This window comes from Orcinus orca, chromosome X (assembly GCF_937001465.1).
Source record: "Orcinus orca chromosome X, mOrcOrc1.1, whole genome shotgun sequence".
NCBI lineage: Eukaryota > Metazoa > Chordata > Mammalia > Artiodactyla > Delphinidae > Orcinus > Orcinus orca.
In genome coordinates this window covers 47,716,014-47,741,393 of record NC_064580.1, presented here as the reverse complement: position 1 = coordinate 47,741,393, position 25,380 = coordinate 47,716,014, and the positions used below count along the sequence as shown (strand labels likewise).

The 25,380-nt window shown below is 39.9% G+C and overlaps 2 protein-coding genes across 10 annotated transcripts in view; both read left to right on the top strand.

Annotated features, from left to right (window-relative positions):
- Positions 1–25,380, top strand: part of FAM120C (family with sequence similarity 120C) — a 330,565-nt gene that overhangs the window by 201,301 nt on the left and 103,884 nt on the right. The gene's annotated exons all lie outside the window — the stretch shown is intronic.
- PHF8 (PHD finger protein 8) overlaps positions 1–25,380 on the top strand; it is a 99,516-nt gene that overhangs the window by 42,059 nt on the left and 32,077 nt on the right. For 5 of the 6 annotated variants that reach the window (XM_033414827.2, XM_004284767.4, XM_033414828.2 and 2 more), the window contains exons 12-19: positions 994–1,083; positions 2,783–3,085; positions 3,849–3,952; positions 8,183–8,361; positions 8,645–8,730; positions 9,243–9,376; positions 9,977–10,290; positions 21,705–21,800. In XM_033414827.2, coding sequence (XP_033270718.1) covers positions 994–1,083; positions 2,783–3,085; positions 3,849–3,952; positions 8,183–8,361; positions 8,645–8,730; positions 9,243–9,376; positions 9,977–10,290; positions 21,705–21,800 — 1,306 coding nt within the window. The remainder of the gene's footprint in view (positions 1–993; positions 1,084–2,782; positions 3,086–3,848; positions 3,953–8,182; positions 8,362–8,644; positions 8,731–9,242; positions 9,377–9,976; positions 10,291–21,704; positions 21,801–25,380) is intronic. The other variant, XM_004284766.4, reaches the window with a different exon arrangement.

Below are 25,380 nucleotides of genomic sequence, written 5' to 3'. Positions count from 1 at the left end.
ACAGAACTGAGGAGCCACACTCATGGGAGAAGTCTTTTGTGAAGTGCAGACAACTTCTCTTTTGTGAAGAGAAGCAGTTGCTCCTTCACCCTTCCAGAGCCCCTGGGCTGGGAGGAGGGAGCTGTCAAGGTTATCCAGCTGGGTCACATGGGTTCTCAGCCCCCATTACTGCCCAGCCACCAAAATAAATTCCAGATGGATTAAAAGAGTTAAAGGAATCAAACCATGGGAAGCAAGGAGGAAATGCTGAGGAATTTTTATCAGTCCTCTGGATACAGAATTCAAGTCAAAACTGGTGGAAGAAGTCACAGAGGAAAAGTTTGAGCTGTCTGTCTGCATAGAGATGTATTGATAAATAAGCTTGCAAATGAATTAAAAGAGAGACAATCAACAGGTCTCTCCCTGGGTTGCTGTTGGGCTAGCTGTGGGCTTGTAGCTGCTCAACATTGAGTTCTGTCCTCACAAGTGGAGAGGCTGGATTGTCCCCAGGGATCTTGCTGAGGTTCTTGACTTTCTGAGGGGTGTGGTTCAAGCCACAACTAAGTTCCTCACACCTCTTGACACTGTCCTTTATCAGGTATATGTTTTGCAAATATTTCCTCCCAGTCAGTGGTTTGTCTTAACAGTGTTTTTCTAAGAGAAGTTTTTATTTTTTAATAAGTCTAATTTATCAGTTTTTTCTTTTATGGTTCATACTTTTTATGTCCTAAGAAATCTTTGCCTAACCCAAGGTCCCAATGATTTTCTCCTCTGTTTCCTTCTAAAAGGTTTATAGTTTTAGATTTGACATTTAGGTCTGTGATCCATTTTGAGTCTGTGTGTGTGTCTGGTGCAAGATATGGAATGAAGTTCTTTTTTTGCATATGGATATCTGATCAGTCTAGTACCATTTGTTAAAGAGACTACCCTTTCTCCATTGAATTGCCTTGGTAACTTTGTTGAAAATCAGTTCATTTATGTGTGGATCTATTCCTCATGCCTTTTGTTTGACAGGCTCTGCCAGACCACGAGGATGAGATCCCAGAGACAGTGCGGACCGTACAGCTCATTAAAGATCTGGCTAGGGAGATTCGCCTGGTGGAAGTAAGAAGCATGGGAGCAGGGGAGGCGTTTGGGAAGGGCTCAAGGCTCAAGTGGCAGGTCAGGCTTTTGCAGTTGGCATGAGAGCTCAGGGGAAGGATTGGGAAGACCCCACCAAGGACCCTATTCATTCATTCATTTATTCATTCATTCAGATAATTATTATGTACCTCAAGCGTGCCACATGTTGGGCTAGGTGCTTAGGATACATAAATAATACAGTGCCTGCCCACAAAGAACTCACAATCTAGTAGAGGAACCTGGGCAAAGTTAACCTGTCTAAGCCTCAGTTTCCTCATGTCTAAAGTGGGGATAACTAATAACTACTGAGGGATTATTAAGAGGATTGAGTAAGATAATACAGGTTGAGCACTAAGTATAGGGCTTGGCACACAGTAGGTGCTCAGTAAATTCTGCTGGTGGGTCATGGTGGTCGTGGGTGGCAGAGGTCATAGTAGTAGTAGTAGTAGTTGTTGTTATTAATATTTTGACTCAGTCTCTACATTCTACAAAATGACAGTTCTCCCGGGTTGAAGATGATTACAAAGCCATGTTTCAACAGGTGGCATATACCACGAGACAGTAAGGTGCAGTGGTAAGAGACTCAGAGAAACTTGGGTTCTGGTTCCTGCTCTGTCATTTGCAAGCCTTTCAGAGCCTCAGTATCCTTATCTGTAAAGTGGGGATAACACCACCTTTTCACAGTTTTGTTATGATTAAGAGTTAATGTATATAGAGCCCCTCGCACAGTGCCTGGCAGAGTAAGTACTCAATAAATGTGAGCCATTGTTATTAATAGACTGCAGCAAAGAGAGAACTCAGTGTGGGCTGGTGAAGTAGCAAAGGCACCAGAGGAGAATTGGACTTGAGGAAGTTTCAACTTTCCTTTAGCTCAGAAGCTGTAAGGTTCCATTTAGTGCCCAGGATATAGGCACTAAATCTGTGCTGAAGGGTGGTCAGAGTGAGCTACTATGAAGTTGGGGTTCTAGCCTCACCTCTTGCAGCATGTTTCACTGCCTACACCATAGCTTACATTGTCCACCTCCTACCTCATTTTCCACCACTTCCATCTGTCAGAATCCTTCAGGGTTTTAGGCCTACCTTTTCTCTGGCTCTTCCCACTTAAACGAGTTTTATATACACAGAACTTTGGGCTGGTTGGAAGAGGACTTAAGAGATGGATCATATATTTTTCATTGGCTTTCAAATGTTTTGAAGCAATGAAATCCTTTTTTTCAAATGAAATCTTAATGTGGAAGCTCAATATATACAACCAATCAAAGCATAACTGCTATGAATAAGATGAAGGTGGGAGGCTAGTAGCAGAATTAGGACTAGAACCGCTCTCCTGCTCTCAAATCCTGTGGTCCTTAGAGTTGGAACCACACATTTTAGTACTCAATTATTTTCTGTCTCATGTCAGCTGCACTTGGAGTCTTTTCCTTTCCGGTTTTGACAGTAGTGCTGAGCTTTTCCTCTGCTCGTCTTCTCCTTACTCGTCAATGGCTAGGTAAAGAAATGCCACCCAGTAAATTCTTGATGACTTATTGTGCCAAAACTAGGGTGTGCATAAGTGCATATGTGGAGCATCTTTAAGCCCCTTCATGGCAGTACCGCCAGTGCCATAAACAGACCTCTGCTCTTAGTGCAGAGTGAACCCTTGAGTAAGCTCTAACCCCCTCATGTACTAACACTCTTGTAGGATATCTTCCAACAGAACGTTGGGAAGACAAGCAATATCTTTGGGCTGCAGAGGATCTTCCCAGCCGGCTCCATTCCCTTAACCAGGCCAGCCCATTCCACTTCAGTATCCATGTCCAGGCTGTCACTGCCCTCCAAAAGTGGTTCAAAGAAGAAAGGCCTGAAGCCCAAGGAATTCTTCAAGAAGGCAGAGCGAAAGGGCAAGGAGAGCTCAGCCTTGGGGCCTGCTGGCCAATTGAGCTATAATCTCATGGACACATACAGTCATCAGGCACTGAAGACAGGCTGTTCCCAGAAAGCAAAGGTGGGTGCTGGCCCTTGGGTTCAGCCCAACCCTTTTGGGTCCCTTGGAAGAGCAGGGTATAAAAAGGATAGGCTCTCCTGTCCTCCCACCTCCCTTAGGGCCCCTGGTGTTTGGCTACCAGTCCCACTCATTTAACAGACATTTATTGAGATCTTGTCTATGCTGGGCACTGTGATAGGTGCTGTGGACATAACCCTCAAGAGGCTGACAGGCTAGTGAGAAAGATAGGCATAAAAAGAAATGAGTGCAATGAAGCGTTGTGGATGCCACGATCAAGGGTATGTGTGGGACCCTGAGACACGGGAGGGGATGATTCTATCTGGGTAGGGGCGATGGTCAGGAGCTCTTCTCAGTAAACATGACACTTGAGATGAATCTTGAAATGCTGGGATGGGAATGACATTTGAGAGCATGGTATAGGAGTGGCAGGTTGGAGTCTTGAACAGGTTCTTGAGAAAAGCCCTCCTCCAGGGCTCCACCTTGCTTCAAGATTGTGGTGCCCTCCATAAGCATGTGAAGATACTCCACCTCTTTTTAGGGAACATGTTTTGCAAGATGGATAGGTTTCCCCTGAGCCAGCCATACATTCTCAGCCTTCTGCTCCTGTGATCATTTGGGTTGGGGGTGGGGGGACAGCATAGCAGAAGGCCTTGGTTCAGGTGGTTTTGACAGTGAACTCAACCAGTGAAACCAGAGGGAACTGGTCATTCTGATTCACATGGGAGTTCCAGACAGGTGACAACTGAGCCTCCTCCTCCTACAGTTCAACATCACTGGTACCTGCTTGAATGACTCAGATGATGACTCGCCAGACTTGGACCTTGATGGGAATGAGGGCCCGCTGGCCCTGTTGATGTCTAATGGCAGGTGAGGTGGGGAGAAGAAGCAGAGATGCTGGGTGTTGGTGGCAATATGCCACTAAGACAAGGCATGGAATTGGGACCTGGGGCTGGGACATGGGTGAGGGAGGGACTGTGCTTGGGGAAATAACCAGATATTATCAGATAACATTCCTTAGTACAGAGAACCATGGTAGTGTTGGGGGTGGGAAGGGGGAGAGGCCTGGAACTAATTGGCAATCCTGCGAAAAATCTTATATAAGTTCTAGAAATTTCAGCAAGTCAGTGGATCAGAACTGTTGGTGGGAATAGGAGGTAGTACAGCATACTGGTTAAGAGCATTAGTTTTTTATATACCTTTTGCAATTCAGTTTTTAGGAACTTATTTTGCAGAAATATTTGCACAGGTGTGTAAAGAGAAATATTTAGTAGTCACCGTATCATTGTAATAGTAAGCAATTGGAAACGTTCATCAATAAAGGTTGGATAAATAAATTATGGTACATCTATGGAATAGAATGCTGTGTAACTTAAAAAGAATGAGTTTACTATCTATTGACGTGAAAAGATTTCCAAGATATATTTTAAGTGAAAAAATCAGGTTGCAAGATAATATATAGGAATAGTTCATTTTAATTTTTTAAAAAAGCACGTATGCACATATGTGTGTGTGTGTAAAAAAGCAACATACAGACATTTTCCTTTAACCTTTTTGAAGAGGTTTAAAATTTAATTTATGTGGTTTAAAATTCAAAAAGTGTGAAAGAATACATAGTGAAAAATTTTGCTCCCACTCCTCTCTGTTCCCCAGTTCCCCTCCGCATGGAAAACCAGTGTCAACGATTTCCTTCCAGAGATGTTTATACACATCCATGCAAATAAATATATTTGTCACATATTTTATACTTGTCACACCAAACTTGTAACAGTAGTTATCTCTAGAAAGTAGAATAGGGGAAGCAAGAGAGGAAATTTTCACTTCAAAAGCATTTGAATTTTATACAGTGAGCACATATTACTTTTCTTAAAATAATTTTTTTTTTCCGGTACGCGGGCCTCTCCCGTTGTGGAGCACAGGCTCCGGACGCGCAGGCTCAGCAGCCATGGCTCACGGGCCCAGCCGCTCCGCAGCATGTGGGATCTTCCCGGACCAGGGCACGAACCCGTGTCCCCTGCATTGGCAGGCGGACTCTCAACAACTGTGCCACCAGGGAAACCCTAAAATAATTTTTAACAGAATGTTTTCTAAAAGAATAAAATAAAAGCACATCTTGGCAAAAAGCTCCAGCTTGGGAATCAGACAATCCCGAATTTGAATCCCTGCTCTGTCACGTATTCGCTATGTGACTTTGACAAGCTAATTAACGTATCTGCACCTCTCTGTCCTCATTTTATCTATTCTATAGATAAAACTTATCTTAGGGTTGTTGAAGGACTAAATGAAGTAATGCATGTAAAGTGCCTATCACAGGTTCTGGCACATAGTAAATGCTTAATAAATGGTCGCTCTTATGAATATGATGAAGTTGAAAGGTGATGGTGGTGGTGGTGATGATGATGGTTGTGGGTATGGCCAGAAGCTAAGTAGGTCATCAGAAACCCTCAAACATGTAGGGAGGCAAAGGAAGACAGTAAAAGTAACCATCTGGACACTCAGAACACCAGACAGGAGCAGTCAAGAGTTAAGTACAGAGTATGAACAGTGTAGGAACATAAGCGACAAGGATACGTTAACAGCCTTTTTGTAGGAAAAGATTGTTTTCAGATCCCAAGGGTGAGTGTAGTAGGTCTACCTGGCTGGGAAATAAGGGAAAAGGGAGTGTGAGGGCAGGGCAGATTCTGAAAGCAGCAGAGCTATCCTTGTTAATTGAGAACATAGTTACTGAAGAATAAGATTAGAGAGACTGTTGAGCATTGCCTTTGTCTAGAACCCGTGGTTGGTCTGCTGGGGAAGAGAAAATTGAGAGTCCTAAGGGTCCAGCCTATAATGGCTATTGAGGACACAATGAGACATTTTTCCCTTCCTCACCAGTCTTTCTTGTGCTGCTTGTTACCTTTTTGCACCTGCCAGAGGCTGCTGCTAAGTGAACCTAGGGAGTGAAGGTATAGAAATATTTATAGATGATATGATATTATGTCTGATCTTTTCTCCAGAATAATGCCATGTTTTGTGGGGACTGAGGTGTAGATGAAACAAGATTGGCTGTGTGTTGATAATTGCTAAAACTTAGCTGGGTCATAGGTACATGGGAGTTTTTAATATTTTATATATGTTTGAGATTTTTCATTATTAGAAGTTAATAAAAGATCAGGGTTAAATAGCTACCATTTATTGAGCACCTGCTCTGTGTCAGACTCTGTCTTAGCCATTTACATACATTATTTTATTTAGTCCTCACAACAACCCTGAGGGTAAGTGTTGTTATCCCCATTTTACTAATGTGGTAAAGTGAGGCCCAGAGAACTATAAGATTAGCTACCATTGGGCCACTTGCCATGTGTCAGTCTCTACATTAGCTCATTAATCCTCCCAGCAACCCTATGAGGTAGAAAACAGCTAATTCACTAAAATCCAGTTCACCAAATGACTATTTGCTGAATGTGTCAAGTGTACTGATTTACCAAAAACTTGTTTCTCTTAACTGTAAGGCTTATTTGAGCAGTCTGTACTGGTTAATATTGTTTACCATGTGTAACAGGATTATTTAAGCCACTTTTGAGTTCTTTCTACTTCCTTTATATATTTTAACAGCTTTTTTGAGGTATAATTTACATACCATACAATTAACCTGTTTAAAGTGTACAATTAAATGACTTTTAGTAAATTTAAAGAATACGCTGCCATCACCACAATATAATTTTGGAACATTTCTATCACACCAAATAGATCCCTCATATCCACTTACAGTCAGTCCTGGTTCTCTTCCCCAGGCCCAAGCAACCACTAATCTACTTTCTATCTCTATGGATTTGCCTTTTTAGACACTTCATATAAATGGAATCACACATATGTAGTCTCTTGTGTCTGGCTTCTTTCACTTAACAATGTTTTTGAAGTTCATCCATCATGTAGAAGTATCATTAATTTCCTTTTTATTGCTCAGTAGTATTCCATTGTGTGGCTATACCACATTTAGTTTATCCATTCACTAGTTGATGGTCATTTGGATTGATTATGCTTTTTGGCTACTATGAATAATGGTGCTATGAGCATTTGAGTACTAGTTTTTGTGTGGACATGTTTTTGTTTCTCAGGAGTAAAATTTTGGGTCATATGGTAACTCTGTTTAGCTTTTTAAGAAATTGCCAAAATTTATCCCAAAGCATGTACCATTTTACACTCCTACCAGCAATTATGAGTTTCTCCATATATTGACTAATGGTTGTTATTGTCTGTCTTTTTGATTATAGCCATTCTGATGGATGTAAAGTGGTATCTTATTACGGTTTTGATTTGCATTTCCCTAATGACTAATAATGTTGAGCCATTTATATATCATCATTAGAGAAATGTCCATTCAGATCTTTTGCTTACTTTTTAATTGGTTTTGTTTGTCTTTTGTTGCATTCTAAGAGTTATTTAAATATTCTGGATACAAATCCTTTTCTAGATAAATGATTTACAAATATTTTCTCCTAGTCTGTGGCTTGTCTTTTCATTTTCTTAATGGTGTCTTTTGAAGCACAAATGTTTTGAATTTTACCTAATCTCAAGCCACAAAGATATTTTCCTATATTTTCTTCTAGAAGTTTTATAGTTTTAGCTTTTACATTTAGATCTATGATCCATTTTTAATTTTTGTGTATGATATGAGGTAAGAGTACACATTCATTTCTTTGCATGTGATATCCACTTATCTCAGCATCATTTGTTGAAAAGACTATTCTTTCTCCACTGAATTGCCTAATAAGCACCTTTGTCAGAAATCAATTGACCGAAAATTTAAGCGTTTAGTTCTAGGCTCACAGGTCTGTTCCATTGATGTGTATGTCTATCCTTATGGCAATATCACATTACCTTGATTACTGTAGCTCAATTTTGAAATTGAGTAGTATAAATCCTCCAACTTTGTTCTTTTTTGAAATTGTTTTGGCCATGTTAAGTCCTTTGTATGCCCATATACATTTTAGTATCAGCTTATTAATCTCTACAAAACTAGATGGATTTAGATAGGATTGCATTGAATCTGTAGATCAATTTGGGTAGAATTGCCATCGAGTGTGACTGTTTTTATGTTCACCTTCACTCTCTCTCCAGTACCAAGAGGGTAAAGAGCTTATCCAAGTCTCGGCGAGCCAGGATCACAAAGAAGGTAGACAAGGCTAGGCTGGTGGCAGAACATGTGATGGAGGATGAATTTGACTTGGATTCAGATGATGAACTGCAGATTGACGAGAGACTGGGAAAGGAGAAGGCAACCCTGATAATAAGACCAAGTGTGTACTTGTTCTTTTTCTTTCCTGCCCTGCCCATTTCAGTTTGTTTTTGGTCTGCTTGATAGACTCAAGACCTTAGGCCTGAGCTTGTTGACATTCTGATTTACCAGCTCTGTAGGCTTCCATGTGTCCTTTGCTCTAGAGATTTATTTCCTAACCTCCCTAAATTACTCGTCTGTGGTCATTACTTTCAGGAAAATTATAGTCTTATTCTCTTTCCCCTGGGTGTTTGGCTCAGATGCTAATCTTAGCTTCATGATAAGTGCATTCCATTGCTTTCTAGAATTTCCCCGAAAGTTGCCCCGTGCGAAGCCTTGCTCTGACCCCAACCGAGTTCGTGAACCAGGAGAAGTTGAGTTTGACATTGAGGTAGGGGCCTGCCCTGTTTCTAATCTTCTGCTCATTCTGGTTACATAGACAGAATACAGATTGTCATTCTAGTTGAGGGTGGGGGAGAGATCCTATGCATTCCATTCCTAAAATATTTATAAAGTGAAAGATTGTGGGCTAAGTGCTCCTGAACATATAAATGGAAGATTATACTTTAGTTGAAATATTTTTAAAATTCTTTAATATAGAGTAGAATAAAAGGCAGTGTGATGTAGCAGAAAGAGTATCTGATTTGGAATATCTGATTGTGACTTTACACAAATTATTTAACTTCACTGAGCCTTAGTTTCCTTATCTGTAAAATGGGAGTTAGACTTGCCTCACAAAGATGCTGTGGAGATTAAGATGAAAGAACAAATATTCTGCTTAGTACTTGGTAGATACTTGGTGCTCAGAAGATATTAGTATCAGGAGTGAGACTGTCAACCCTGTATTGGGGCCTTACCAGACCAACCCTGGGCAGCTGAGGTGATATCCTTTTTCTCCAACAGGAGGACTATACAACAGATGAGGACATGGTAGAAGGGGTTGAAGGCAAGCTTGGAAATGGGAGTGGAGCTGGTGGAATTCTTGATCTGCTCAAGGCCAGCAGGCAGGTGGGGGGACCTGACTATGCTGCCCTCACGTGAGTACTGGCTTTTATCTCCCCTTTCTAGGTGTTCAGACAGCACACATCCCCACCTGCCACCCAAAGGGCTAGGTCAACCAATCAGTAGATATTAATTGGGTCATTTAAAGGGACAAAAATTAGCCAGGGCATTTGGGCTGAAAGAATAAAGTAGACATGAAATCTGTCCCGAGGTACTTAATATCTGACCGAGAGAGGATAATACGGACTTCAAGGGTAATAAGTTTGGGGGTTTTTGGAAGTTAGAAGAGGCATGGAAGGAGAGCTGGGCCTTTTCTGGGCCTTGCTTTAAGAAAAAAGAAAAAGGAAAGAATGCAGCATTGGTGAACAGGAAGGGAGGTGCACCCCTCTTTTTGCCATCTTGCCTGCTGTCTATGGAGAGACGAGTCAAGAAGGACTGGCCTTTTTATGAAAATAGTCTTTGATACTATTTTGATCTTTAGTGTGGTTTCTGGTTTTTCGCCTGGGATGGTTCTCTCCTCCTTCCTCCCACCCTGACCCCGGCAGCTGTTGTCCCTCCTCCCTGACTCTTCTGATGACTGATTTCCTCTGACAACTAGAGAAACTCCCTCAGCATTTCTCCTCTGTCCCTTGCAGCGAGGCCCCTGCCTCTCCCAGCACTCAGGAGGCCATCCAGGGCATGCTGTGCATGGCCAACCTGCAGTCCTCATCATCCTCGCCAGCTACCTCCAGCCTGCAGGCCTGGTGGACCGGGGGGCAGGACCGAAGCAGTGGGAGTTCCAGCAGTGGGCTGGGCACAGTGTCTAGCAGTCCTGCTTCCCAGCGCACCCCAGGGAAGCGGCCCATCAAGCGGCCAGCGTACTGGAGAACCGAGAGCGAGGAGGAGGAGGAGAACGCCAGTCTCGATGAACAGGACAGCTTGGGAGCATGCTTCAAGGATGCAGAGTATAGTAAGGGCAGCTGAGCACTTGAGTCCAGGCCAGGAGGGCTCCCCACTAGCCCCAGTCTCAATCCCAAATCCAATCCAGGACAGCCTGTAGTGAGCAAAGGCCTGGCCTTAAACCTGATACTTGGTTTTTCTGTGCCGTATTTTCTTAATCCATAAAATGGGGATATCTCACAGGTTGATGTAAGAATTAGAGATGATGCTTGCACAGAGCACCTGGCACCGTGTCTTGTTCATGGGAGGCCCTCAGAAAATGGTAGCTATTATAATTAGCTATTAACCATTTTTAGCATTGTCCAATCTTCGCTGCTGGTGACTCTTTTTTCCCTCTTGCCTATTTTACTTCCATTACCTGTATCATTTGTGTTATGTGTCATTCAGTTCATCCCTTGCAAAGGTTTATGATGACTTTTCGGTGGGCTTTTCACATTTAATAGATGACTCCTTTTTTGTAAAGTAAACTTTGTTGAGTACTACAATGTATGAAGCACTTTTTTGTATAGTGCAGCTGACTTTAATGTAGGTTTTTGTTTTCATATTATTTAAAAAATTAATCCTCATTGACCAAAATTAGAACAAGACAGAGAAGGCAGAAATTTCCTTTGACTAACACTCTTCCCCCTCTGAGAAAGGTTATCCAAAGGTAACCTTTGTTATCAGTTTGATGTATACCTTTTATTTTCTTGTGTTTATACCCATATGTAGACATAAATAGATAGAGGTATAGTTTGGTTTAGTGTGTGTGGTTCTACAACTTACTTGGATATCTTTCAACATCAGTACCTAGAGATACATTTCATCAATGCATTGAGATCTACCTGCTGCATAGTAGTCTGTAACATAGGTATACCATCATATGTTTAACTATTTCCTACTGATTATCATTTAGGTTGTTTCTAATTTTTAGTGTTTTGAAAATTCTTATAAATAACCTTTTGTGCCCATGTGCCCGTTAACATTTCTGTAAGGTAGCTAGACCTGCTGAGTTGAAGGTATGTACAACATAAATGTTGATAGTGCTGAATTCCTTCCAAAAAGGTCAGTATATGAGTGGTGTATGAGATATACCTGTTTTCCCACAGCCTTACCAACAGTGGATGTTATCAGCCTTTTTAATTTTGGCCAATCTGATGGCAAAAAATGGTGTTGCAGTTTGTTTGTTTTATGTTTATTGGCTCTTCCTTTCCCATGAATTATCTATTCAGTTTTTCACTCATTTTCAGGATGTTAGTTTTTCTTATTGATTTGTAGGAGTTCTTTATGTATTCTAGATTTGTTGCAGTGTTTTTTATATATTCTGCAAGTATTGAAAAATATTTTCTCTTAGTCTGTTGTTTGTATTTTAATTTTACTTATGGTATCTTTTAGCATGTAGTAGATTTCAGTTTTTACATAGTTGTCTTTATCAATTTTCTTTTGTATTTTATGTTTTGTGTAAGAAGAATTTCTTATATTTTCACCTAAAACTTGTACAGTAGTTAAAATTTTAGCTTTTTTTCTGGAATTAGGTTTTGTGAATTGTGAGAGGTAAGAATCTGTATTTTTTCCCACATGGATAGTCATTTTCCCCAATACCATTTATTGACTAGTTCATCAATTATCCTCCTGATTTGAAGCTCCGCTTCTGTCCTAAACTAAATTCCCATATATATATGGATTTGTTTTTCTTTTTTCCTTTTTTTTTTTGGGGGGGGGTGGGTCGCGCTGAGCGGCTTGTGGGATCTTAGCTCCCGACCAGGGATTGAGCCCACCCCCTCGGCAGTGAAAGTGCAGAGTCCTAACCGCTGGACTGCCAGGCAATTCCCTGGGTTTGTTTTTCTACTCTGTTCCCAGTTCTGTTCCTCAATAGCTATGTAACCTTGGGCAAGCTAATTAACCTCTCTGTGATAATAGTACCTACCTCATAGGTTGTTGTGAGGATTAAATGAGTTATACATAAAGCACTTAAAACATTGCCCAGCACATGGTAAGTGCTGTGTGTTAGATGTTATTAATATTCTGTTCCATAAAACCAACTTGTCCACTCATGTGGCACTACCTCATAGGTTAGTTACTCTAGACCTTGTGTCTGGTAGGGCAGATTCCCCTCTGCATAACTTGCTTTGGACCTGAGGAGAATACAGATGTTCAGCAAGCCCATCATCTCTGGGTTGAGCTGTGATTGGTCTTAGTTTGTTGCCAAGTTTCCCTGGCTATCCATCTTACCTTCAGCAGACAGTCACATTGACCTATAGCCAAGGCATCTGGACCTGGTCTCACTAGTCCTACCTCAGGACAAACAACTCACTCAACCTCTGTCTGCTTCCCCCTATCCCTGCTTTGCCCAGCAACACTAGAAAGGCAGTTTAATGAGGAGGTACCCAACTACTTGTTCTTATTTTTCCAGAATTTCTAGGCCATTATTGAGCTTTTTCTAGTCCAGATGGATTATAGAATCAACTTGTCAAACTCCATGAAAAATCCTATTAGGATTTTTTATTAAGATTGCATGGCATTTGCAATTTATGGATTAATTTATGGAGACTAACATCTTTCATCAGAGCCCTTTCTGCTACAGTGGGATATACACATTTCTGAAAAATGTCCTGAAGATTTGTACACTAAAAATAATAGGGCTTACAAGAAAAAGAAAGGGGTATACCCCTCAAAATCTCTGTGGCTTTGAAGCCAAAACACTGGCCCAGATAATGACAGTCCTAATAGTAATCCTTGCCTGGTTAGAGCCCATCGGCATTTGCACCCAGCATTGTAGTCAGTGGATCCTTTGTAGCCCTAAACTCTGCCTGGGCTCAGGTTCCTCCTTCCAGATGTTGGTTCTTGAGGGCATTTGCTTACGATAAATAGCAGCTTTATCAAATTAAAATCTGATCCAGAGCCTAGTCGTCAGCAGTCTTTTGTTGTTGTTGTTTTTATTTTTTTTAATTATTTATTTATTTTTGGCTCTGTTGGGTCTTCGTTGCTGTGCACGGGCTTTCTCTAGTTGTGGTAAGCAGAGGCTACTCTTTGTTGTGGTACGTGGGCATCTCATTGTTGCGGGTGGCTTCTCTTGTTGCGGAGCACAGGCTCTAGGTGCGCGGGCTTCAGTAGTTGTGGCGCACGGGCTCAGTAGTTGTGGCTCGCGGGCTCTAGAGCGCAGGCTCAGTAGTTGTGGCACACGGGCTTAGTTGCTCCGTGGTATGTGGAATCTTCCCGGACCAGGGCTCAAACCCGTGTCCCCTGCATTGGCAGGCGGATTCTTAACCACTGCACCACCAGGGAAGTCCTTTGTTGTTTTTAAACACAGGGGAAAGTGTCTTCACAACGTCTTCAGCTGCACTCTCCACCATCCTCCTCTCCCAACAGAATTTAATTTTGTAGAAAACAAAGCCACCATTTACCCTTCCTCTGACGGGAGGCACTATTGCAGGATTTTTAGCTTTTGTGTGTAGGTCTTCATATATAGCTAAGGTTTTCTCTGAAATATGAGAAAACTCACCACTGATTGGTTAAAAACAACATGCCAGGGAAAATTGCTTTTGAACCAGTGCAACTTCTGGATGACATTGCTATCATTCTGCCATTTACCTTTGAGCAGCCACAAAACAGGCCATCTTGTCCTTCTGTCTTCAAACATGGTCTGCTATTTATTCAGGCTTTCTTGTATATCTCTTCTTCAGTTTATTACTAGGTATTTTATTTTATAGTTTCATTCCTATTGAAAATGGCATCTTTTTATCTATTATATTTTCCAATTGGCTGTTGCTAGTATGCAGGAAAATAGTTGATTTTTCTATATTGATCCTGTGTTGGATTGCCTTATATGCTCTTATTAGTTCTGTTAGTTTTTCAGCTAATTGTCTTGGGCTCTTGAGGTAGGTGATCTGTGTCCCCTATCTTAGTTTGCTAGGACTGCCATAACAAAATACCACAGACTGGTTGGCTTAAACAACAGAAATTAATTTTTTCACAGTTCTAGAGGCTAGAAGTCCAAGATCAAAGTATTAGCAGGGTTGCTTTCTCCTGAGGCCTCTCCTTGGCTTGCAGATGACCTCCCTCTTGCTACTTTTTCACATGGCCATCCCCTGTGCACATGGGCCCCTGGTGTCACTCTCTATATCCTAATCTCTTCTTAAAAAGGCACCAGTCAGATTGGCTTAGGGCCTATCCTAGTGGTCTCATTTTAACTTTCTTTCAAAGCCTTATCTCCAAATACAGTCGTATTCTGAAGTACCGGGGATTAGGAATTCAATATATTTTGGGGCGGGGGCACAATTAGCCCATAACACCCCCTTTCTTTCTGGTATTCATACCTCTAGATTTTCCTAGTTTTATTACAGTGTTGAGTAGTAATGGTGATAGGGGGCATCCTTGTGTTGTTTCTGACTTTAAAGGTAATGCTGCTAGTGTTTGTCCACTCAGTATGTAGGGCTCTGTAGGTCTCTGTTAGACTACTGTCATGAAGTTCAGGGGAGTTTGAGAAGTTTTTGTTTGTTTTAAAATCCAGAGTGGAATTGGGTTTTATCAAATGATTTTTGGGCATCTTTTAATATAAACACATAGTTTTCTGTTAATTTGCTAATGGTGATTTACATTAGTAGAATTACTGGTTTTGAATTGATATTTCCTTCTTGAAATTAGCTGTATTTGGTTGTGGTGTTTAACATAGTTTGTCTAGTTTATTTGATGATTTACTAATTATCTCCAGTGTTTGGTGTTTGTTTACTGTTAATTTCTGGTTTTATTTTATTCCTTTTTCTTAATGTTCTTTGTACAACATCTTGAGTTGAAAGCTCTGTTCATTTATTTTCAGTCTGTTTTCCCTTTTGATAAAGGGTTTTGTGTGTGTGTGTGTGTGTGTGTGTGTGGTATGCGGGCCTCACACTGTTGTGGCCTCTCCCATTGCGGAGCACAGGCTCCGGACGTGCAGGCTCAGCAGCCATGGCTCACAGGCCTAGCCGCTCCACGGCATGTGGGATCTTCCCGGACCGGGGCACGAACCCGTGTCCCCTGCATCGGCAGGCAGATTCTCAACCACTGTGCCACCAGGGAAGCCCGATAAAGGGTTTATTTTTTAAATTAACATTAAGTAAAATTGGCTTTGTTGGTATACACATGCTTAGATTCTTGTAACCACCATCACCACCACCACAATGAGTAGAACACAGAACCCCTCCAGAGTCCCTTATGTTATCCCTTAGTAGTCATGCCCTCCCTCTACCCCTAACTCCTGGCAACCACCATTCCCCATCACTGTGATTTTGCCTTTGCCAGAATGTCATATAAATGGAATTATACAGTATGTAATATGTTGAGACTGGTATCTTTTACTTAGCATAATGCCTTTAAGATTCTATCCATGTTGTTGCATATCAATAGCTTGTTCTTTTTTGTTGAAGAATAGTTTTCCATTGTATGGATCTACCAGTTTTGTTTTGTTGTTTTGGGCTTTTTTGGCTTGCCATGTGGCGTGTGGGATCTTAGTTCCCTGACCAGGGATTGAACTCATGCCCCCTGCAGTGGAAGCACAGAGTCCTAACCACTGGACCGCCAGGGAAGTCCCACTACCACAGTTTCTTCATCCATTTACCCACTGAAGGACATTGGATTGTTTACAGCTTTGGGCGATTATGAATTGAGCTGCTGTGAATATTTGTATGCAGGCTTTTGTGTGAACATGAGTTTTTATTTCCCTAGGATAAATACCTAGGAATGGGATTCCTGAACAACGTGAGCAGTGGATGCTTTAACTTTATTGGAAACTGCCAAACTGTTTTCCAGTGATTGTGCCATTTTACATTCCCACCAGCAATGTGTGAGAGTTCTAATTGCTCTGCATATTCATCAGCACTTGGTATTGTCAGTATACTTATTTCAGTCATCCTAATAGGTGTGTAGCAATATCTCATTTAGTGGCTCATCTGATGGCTAATGATGTTGAACATCTTTTCATGTATTTATTTGCCAGTCATATACTCTTTTTTGAAATGTCTAAACAGACACTTTGAACAACTGCTGCCTTTTAAAACATTAGGTTGTTTCTTAACTGTTGAGCTTTGAAAGTTCTTTATATAGTCTGGATTCAAGTCTCTTGTCAGATAAATGATTTGCAAATATTTTCTCCCAGTCTGTGGCTTGTATTTCATTCTCTTAAGACTTTCTTTCTTAAAGTAAACACTTTCACTTTCTAGAAAGTCCAGTTTATCAGTTTTATATTTCATGGCTTATGCTTTTAGTGTCTTATTTAACAACTCTTTCTGTAAACTCAGGGCACAATTTTCTCCTTTTTTTTCACCTAAAAACTTTATGGTTTTAGGTTTTACATTTCTATCCATGTTCCATTTTGACTAAATTTTTACATAAGGTATGATGTTTAGATTGAGGTTCACCTTTTTTTTGCATATGGATGTCCAATTGTTCCAACACCATTTCTTGAAAAGACTATTTTTTATTTTATTTTTCTATTGACTCGCATTTGTACCTTTGTCAAAAATCAAATGACCATATTTGTGTGGCTCTGTTTCTGAATTGTTCTTTTCCATTGATCTGCGTGTCAATCTCTTTGTCAATACCTTACTATCTTGATTACTGAAGCTTTATTAATTCTTAAAATCAAGTAATATGATTTCTTCAATTTTGCCTTTCCATATAAATTTTAGAGTCAGTTTGTCTGAATCCACAACAATTTCTGCTAGGATTTTGGTTGGAATTGTGTTAAATACATAGATCAATTCAGAGAGAATTGTGATCTTCATTTTTTATCGAGGTACAAGTCACATTACATATAATTAAACATTTTAAAGTGTACAGTTCAGTGGCATTTTAGCGCATTCACAATGTGGTGCAACCACCACCTCTGTTTCCAAGATATTTTCATGGGCCCAGAAAAATACCCGGGATCCATTAAGTAATTGTTCCCCATGCTCCCCCCTCCCCTCATACCCTGGTAACCACTAATTTGCTTTTTGTCCATATGGATTTGCCTGTTTAGGATATGTCATATAAAGTAATCATATAGTTTGTTACCTTTTGTGTCTGGCTTCTTTCTCTTACCATGTTTTTAAGGTTCATCCAAGTTATAAGCTGTATCAGTATTTTGTTGCTTTTTATGGTTGACTTAGTATTCCATTGTATGGTTATACCACAATTTATCCATTCATCTGCTGATAGACATTTGGGTTATTTCCACCTTTTGGCTGTTATGAATAATGCTGCTGTAGACATTTTTGTGCATGTTTCTGTGTGGACACATGTTTTCATTTCTCTTGGGCATATACCTAAGAGTAGAATTGCTGGGTCATATGATAATTCTGTGTTTAACTCTTTGAGGGACCAGCAAACTGTTTTACACAAGGACTGCAAGAGAATTGTCACCTTAGGTATATTGAATCTTCTAATCTGTGTACATGGTATGTTCCTCCATATTTACTCTTTAAAAAGTTTCTTTCATCAGTGTCTCATAGTTTTCAGCATACAGGTTCTACACATGTTTTTTGTTGGATTTATCCCTGAGTTGCGTATTTTTTGGAGATACTGTAAATGGTACCTTTCTTAACCTTTGGTTTCCAACTGTTTATTGCTAGTATATATAAATATGATTGATTTTTGTGTGTTGACCTTGTATCTTGCAACCTTGGTAACTCACTTATTAATTCTAGGAATGTTTTGTATGTTCTTGGTATTTTTTTGTCTAGATGATCATGATCATGTCATGTGCAAGTAGGTACAGTTTTATTCCTTTCTTTCCAATCTGTATGTCTTTTTTCCTTCTTGCCTTTTTGTTCTGGCTAGGATTTCAAGCACGATGTGGTGAGAGTGAACTAACACCCTTGCCTTGTTTCCAATCTAAGGGGGAAGGCATTTAGTCTTTTCATTATTGTGATATTATCTGTATAGGTTATCAAGTTAAGGAAGTTCACTTCTATTCCTATTTTGCTGAGAGTTTTTTTTTTTAAATGAATGAATATTGAATTTTCCCAATGTTTTTATTCCACCAGTGGATATAATCATGTGGTTTTTTCCCTTTAGTCTGTTAATATGGTAGGTTACATTGACTGATTTTCAAATATCAAACCAGAATTGAAATCACAGGATAGACCTTAATTGCTCATGGTGTATTATTCTTTTTATATATTACTGGATTTGGTTTACTAGTATTTCACTGAGGATTTTTGTGTCTGTGTTCATGAGGGATATTGGTCTATAATTTTCTTTTCTTGTACTGTCTTTAGTTTTGGTATCAGGGCAGTCAGTGCTGGCCTCAAAGAATGAGTTGGGAAATGTTCCCTTCTCTTCTGTTTTCTAGAAGCGATTATGTATAATTAGTGGGGTTTTTTAAATGTTTAGTAGAATTTTTGTGTGAAACTACCTGGGCCTAGGGATTTCTTTTTTAGGCTTTAACTATGGATTTATTTTCTTTAGTAGATATAGGATTATTCAGGTTTCCTATTTCATCTTGGGTGAGTTTTGATAGTTCATGGTATTCAAGGAATTGGTCCGTTCTAGCTAAGTTGTAGAATTTATGAGCATAGAGTTGTTTGTAGTATTCCCTTATTATCCTTCTAATATCTGTGAAGTCTTTAGTGACATTTTTTTTTATCTGATGTTATTTTATTTTTTATTCTTTTTATTTTTATTCTTGATGTTAGTAATTTGTGTCTTTTTCTTTGTCATTCTTGCTGGCATCTTATCAATTTAATTGATCTTTTCAAAGGACAGTTTTTTAAAATTAATTTTTATTGGAGTATAGTTGCTTTACAATGTTGTGTTAGTTTCTACTGTACAGCAAAATGAATCAGCCATACATATATACATATATCCCCTCCCTTTTGGACTTCCTTCCCATTCAGGTCACTACAGTGCATTAAGTAGAGTTCCCTGTGCTATACAGTATGTTTTCATTAGTGATCTATTTTATACATAGTATCAATAATGTATATGTGTCAATCCCAATCTCCCAATTCCTCCCACCCCTCCTCTTTCCCCATTGGTATCCATACATTTGTTCTCTACGTCTGTGTCTCTATTTCTGCTTCGCAAATAGGATTATCGATACCATTTTTCTAGATTCCACATATGTGTTAATATACCATATTTGTTTTTCTCTTTCTGACTTACTTCACTCTGTATGACACTCTCTAGGTCTATCCATGTCTCCACAAATTACCCAATTTCGTTCCTTTTTATGGCTGAGTAATATTCCATTGTATATATGTACCACATCTTCTTCATCTGTTCCTCTGCCGATGGACATTTAGGTTGCTTCCGGAGACATGGTTATTTTTGATCATATTTAAGACAGTTGATTTAGAGTCTTTGTATAGTAAGTCCAATGTCTGAGCTTCCTCATGGACAATTTTTATCAATATTTTTCCTGTAAATGGGACATAATTTCCTGTTTCTTTGCATGCCTTATAATTTTTGTTTGAAACCTAGACCTTTTGAATATTATAATGTGATAACTCTGGAAGTCATATCTTCCTTCTTCCCTAGAGATTGCTGTTGTTGCTTATGGTGAGCTACAGTTATCTATTTATTTAATGACTTTCCAAATGAGTTTTTGCAAATACTGTGTTCCTTGTTGTGTGTGGTCACTGAAGCATCTGTTCCATTGCCTCAGCAGTCAGCTGAGATTTCCTGACAGAATTTTCCTTAAATGCCTTAATTAAGCAGGCTTTTTCTTTGTTAAGCATCCCCTTTGTTGTTATAAGTTTTTGATTGGATTCCAGAGTCCCCAAAAAGCTGATTATTGTAGTTTTTGACAGCTTAATGGTTGCTTCAGTGGAGGGACAGATCCTTGGAGCTCCCAACTCCATCATTTTTGGAGGAGGCATCACTCCTCCCACCCTTGTATTTTTTTTTTTTTTTGCGGTACATGGGTTCAGCAGCCATGGCCCACGAGCCCAGCCACTCCGCGGCATGTGGGATCTTCCCGGACCAGGGCACGAACCCGTGTCCCCTGCATTGGCAGGTGGACCCCCAACCACTGCACCGCCAGGGAAGCCCTACCCTTGTATTTTTAATATGCGTATTTTAACTTGTATTTTCTTTAAATGTCTAAAATTAATTATTATCTACATCTTATTCCATCTTGAATAAGACATGAACCTTAGAATGGAATTCCTTTTGTATGTTACTTTATACCTGTTATCTCTCAATTCTCAGAACTTTGCAAGGCAGGTTCATCTACTATTTCAATTTTATGGGTGAAGGTAGTGAGACTTACAGTTCTCCTAGGCTACTAAGCTAGTGGGTCAGTCCAGGATTTCAAAGTAATTGTCTAATCCTGAGACTCAAGGTCTTTCTACCATACTACACTTCTTTCCTTTAGGTGGAAAAACCTTTCAAACCCAACAAAATAACATTGACAGCCATTAGTCTAGTAGGGATGGAACCTTTCTCAAACAACTGTTACCAGTAGTCATTTCTTTCTAGGGACAATTAATAAATTCAAAAAAAATTTTTTAATGAGTCAAAGAGGTGTTTTACTTCTTTGCTGAAGGAGGCAGGCCTGAAAAATGGACTCATTTTCCTACAGAGAGACCCTTCTGGAAGGAAGTGGGAGACTGGATTCCTCTGATGAAGTAGAATTCTAGAGAAGTTTGAAGCTGATCAGTAGGAGGAATGGGAGTAGTCATTAGGAGGAAATATTCACTCTCACTTTGCTTCTCTTTTAGGTTTAGCAGTAGCAGAGTTTGACCTCATCAGTAGGACCTTTCTAGACCATTTTCCTATTAACCTGTATAGGTGTTGCATGTGTATGATAAAACTGGATGTTTCTATGTATTTATATAGGTTGAGATACTTATATATGTGTGTTTTGTCATTCGCATCATTCAGTTATAATAATCTTGTTCCCAATTCAGCCTAAGTGGTCTTTTTGTTTCCTTTGTGTGAATGTGTGAACCATTTCTTTTTCCATTAATTCAGCAAACACTTACTGAGCACCCACTCTTCATTATGTTCAGCTCCCTTAGTTTAAAATCAAATAATACATATCCTTGCCCTCACAGTAAATTGGGGATGACATTTACTAATCATCTCTTAAATACTATATAACAACTCCAATAGAGGTATGCACAGAATACTGTGGAGAGTTGAGGACGCATCTGAATGAGATTAAGAGAAGAGGGAAGGCTTCTTTAGGATGTGAATCTAAAGCTGAATTTTGTACAGTCATTAACTCATGAAGTTACTCACTAAATGGATGTTGGGTGAGTGAAATCAGAGTTAGGTGATGCTGGGAGAAGGACATTTGCAGCAAGGGTACAAAAGTAGAAAGACATGAAAAGTATGTGGCATATTCAAGAATTCCTACAGTTGAGTATGGATTAAGTAAAGGGTCCACTTGTAGGGGGGTGGGAGGAGCTCAGGTAGGTATCATTCTGTCATCACCCTTCTGGATGAGATCTCATTTTACCCTGCTTTTCCCTCTCACTGCAGTTTACCCTTCCCTGGAGTCTGACGATGATGACCCTGCTTTGAAATCTCGACCCAAGAAAAAGAAGAATTCAGATGATGCTCCATGGAGTCCTAAAGGTGATCCAGTATTCTGTCCTTAAACTCTGTGGGGGTGGTTGGGGGGAAAATATGTCCCACTGGCTAGGTGGGACATTTAATATAGGAAGACACTCATTTGTTTATTCAGCAAACATTTGTTGAGTGCCTGCTGTATGCCAGGTACCATGTTAGGTGCTGGAGCAAAAATAATCAATAAGACACAGAGTTCGTGCACTCAGGTCAGCAAAATCAGAGGTAATGGAGCATGTTGCTTTTGATATTACATGGCTTGAGATGAAAAGAGGAAGACCTTGAGCAGATTTCAGCAAGCAGTCTAAGGTTCCTGAGAACATTCTGCTACCATCATCTCAGCCCTTTGATAATAATATTGTCAAAGGAGGGAAATTCTGCTAACTGTTGAGCTCTACAAGGCCCAAGACTCCTTAGATTATTACCTGTACTGGCTGAGAGGCCATCTCTGAGGAGGGAAGAATGAATGAGTTTTGAGATGAATATGGAATTTAGAGGGTAATAAAAGAATTTTATTCATCTCCCTGGCTGGGTGGTTTTTTCATTGGAGGGTATGTCAGTTGGCTTTTGCTGAATCAAACTATCTAAAACTTAGTGTCTTAGAACAATGGTTGATCATTTCTCATGATTCTGTAGGTTGGCAGAACTATTGTTCTAGTCTGGACCAGATTGCCTGGGGCTGGATGGTCTAAAAATATCTCCTTCAGGTGTCCAGGACCTAATTTGGGGTGTCTGGGGCCTCTCTCCATGTGGTCTTTCACCCACCTGAAAGCCAGCCTAAGCTTTTTCACAAGGTAGCAGAAGGGTGTCCAGCAGCAAGAGAGGACAAGCCCAATATGCAAGCACTTTTCAAGCCTCTGTTGTGTCATGTTTTCCATTGTCCCATTGCCAAAGCAAGTTACATGGCCAAGCCTTGATTCCAAAAGTGGAGAAATAGATTCTATCTCTTGGGAGTGGGAACTGCAAAGTTTTCCTATGCACACAAGGACATGTGAGCAAATTGAGAGCCATTACTGCAACAGTCTGCCACAGAGGGTGCTGGCATCGCAGTACCCCTGTGGTTCCCCAGGAAGTAAAGGGCGTGCTGTCCCCACCCAGCCTTATTTGACCTTTCTGGTATTTGCTTGGGATTGGAGGAATGGGGTGGCAGGGCAGTCCTGAAAAGTGTTCTCTTAGTGAGTCAATCAGCAAATGTTTCTTTTTTCTTTCTTCAGGCCTATTTTCTGATTTTATTATCTCCTATACTTTCTGGCTTTTTAGCATAATAGGAAATTTGGAAAATAGAGGAAAGTATAAAGAAGAAATCACCCATGATTCTGCCACCCGGAAGCAACCACTGTTAAGGTTTTTTTTTTGTTTTTTTTTTGTTGTTGTTGCGGTACGCGGGCCTCTCACTGTTGTGGCCTCTCCCATTGCGGAGCACAGGCTCCGGACACGCAGGCTCAGTGGCCATGGCTCACGGGACCAGCCACTCCGCGGCATGTGGGATCTTCCCAGACTGGGGCACAAACCTGTGTCCCCTGCATCGGCAGGCAGACTCTCAACCACTGCGCCACCAGGGAAGCCCCATTGTTAACGTTTTGATATATTTCCTTCTAGTCTTTTTTCCTATGCATTTTTCTTTTTATGGTTGAAATCACAGTCATATATCCTACTTAAAAGTTTTTTTGCCTTTTAATCAAAATAATGTGTATACCTGGTAGCAAACCAAATAGTACAGAGAGGTTTAGGATAAAATGCAATGGTCTTCTGCCTCTGCTTTTGCTACTTCCAATCCCTTGCCTGAGAGGCAACCTTGTCATTTTCATTTTTCTTGTAGTTGCCTCCAAAATTCAAGATAATAGGGTTTATACCACCATTTCTTGATTTATTAACCTTTTTTGATTTTTTTAAATTGGAGTATAGTTGCTTTACAATATTGTGTTTATACTGTACAGCAAAGTGAATCAGCTATACATATATACATATATCCCCTCATTTTGGATTTCCTTCCCATTTAGGTCACCACAGAGCATTGAGTAGAGTTCCCTGTGCTATACAGTAGGTTTTCATTAGTTATCTATTTTATACATAGAATCAATAGTGTATATATATCAATCCCAATCTCCCAGTTCATCCCACCCCCCGCCCTTTCCCCCTTGATTTATTAACTTAACCACTGTTTGTCCTCCCATCGGCTTTTGTCAGTCTCTCTTGATTACCCACTTTCTAAGATACGGACATTAGTGCTGCTATTCTTTCTTTCTTCCTCCAACCTTCTATAAGCTGTACTTTTTTGTTTATATTGTCAAGGTTGTTACCATTGACTTGTAATTAATACTCTATGTTGACTAGAGGTTGACTGTAAAAGTTCAAAACCAGTAAATATATCTGGCCTTTTAAATTAATATTATATCATAAGCATATCCCTGTGCCGTTATTTATAAATAACATTTTAATGGCTACAAAATATTCTATCCCATGGATATACCTAATTTACCTAACCTCTTTAATGTAGGGCATTTAGCCGATTGCCAAGTGTTTACAATTAGTGGTAACATTTGGAGTGAACATTTTTGTATGTAAGTGTTTGTATCTCTATTTATATGCTTAGGATAGATTCCCATGAAACTCTCAAAGAGCCAAGGTATATAAGGATATCCAGTGAAAAGTCTCCCTCCCACCCCTGTTCCACAGCCTTCCAATTCCCCACCTGGAGTCAACCACTATTACCAATTTTATGTGTATCCTTTTAGACGTAGTTTATTCATATACAAGTAAATGCATGTATATATTTTCTTTCCCCTTCTTAACTCAATTGGAGACATACATTACATATGTCATGTGCTTTACTTTTCTCACTTAACAATTACATGTTGGAGATTGTTTACACTCCCACAAACAATGCATGAGAGTGCTTATTTCCCTACACTCTTGCCACTACAGTTTGTAAATGTGAATGTTTTAAAAGTTCTTGGTATGTATTGCCAAATTGTTTTCCAGAAAGGTTTTACTAGTTTACGCTACCACCAGCCATATGCGAGAGTACTTGTTTATGAATCCTCACAGGCATTGAGCATATAGTTAACAATAGTCTTTGCCTATGAGTAATAGGAACCTCTCAGGCATCCTTAGTGAGTGCTTATCCCCTCAGGGTCGCAAGATGGCTGCTTTAAGTTCTACTTTTAAAAAAAATCTCTTTGGCTGAAATTGTGTCACATGGCCAAGATTATCTGCTAGAAAGGCCAAGAAGTGTAGTTTTTAGTTAGGTACATTGTTGTTCCACAAAATTATGTTTTTATTAGTAAGCAAGAAAGGGAGAATGACACTGTGAAAACACGCAGTCTGTATCATGGTATTTTTTTTTTTTTACATCTTGATTGGAGTATAATTGCTTTACAATGGTGTGTTAGTTTCTGCTTTATAACAAAGTGAATCAGTTATACATATACATATGTTCCCATATCTTTTCCCTCATGCGTCTCCCTCCCTCCCACCCTCCCTATCCCACCCATCTAGGTGGTCACAAAGCACCAAGCTGATCTCCCTGTGCTATGCGACTGCTTCCCACTAGCTAGCTATTATACGTTTGGCAGTGTATATATGTCCA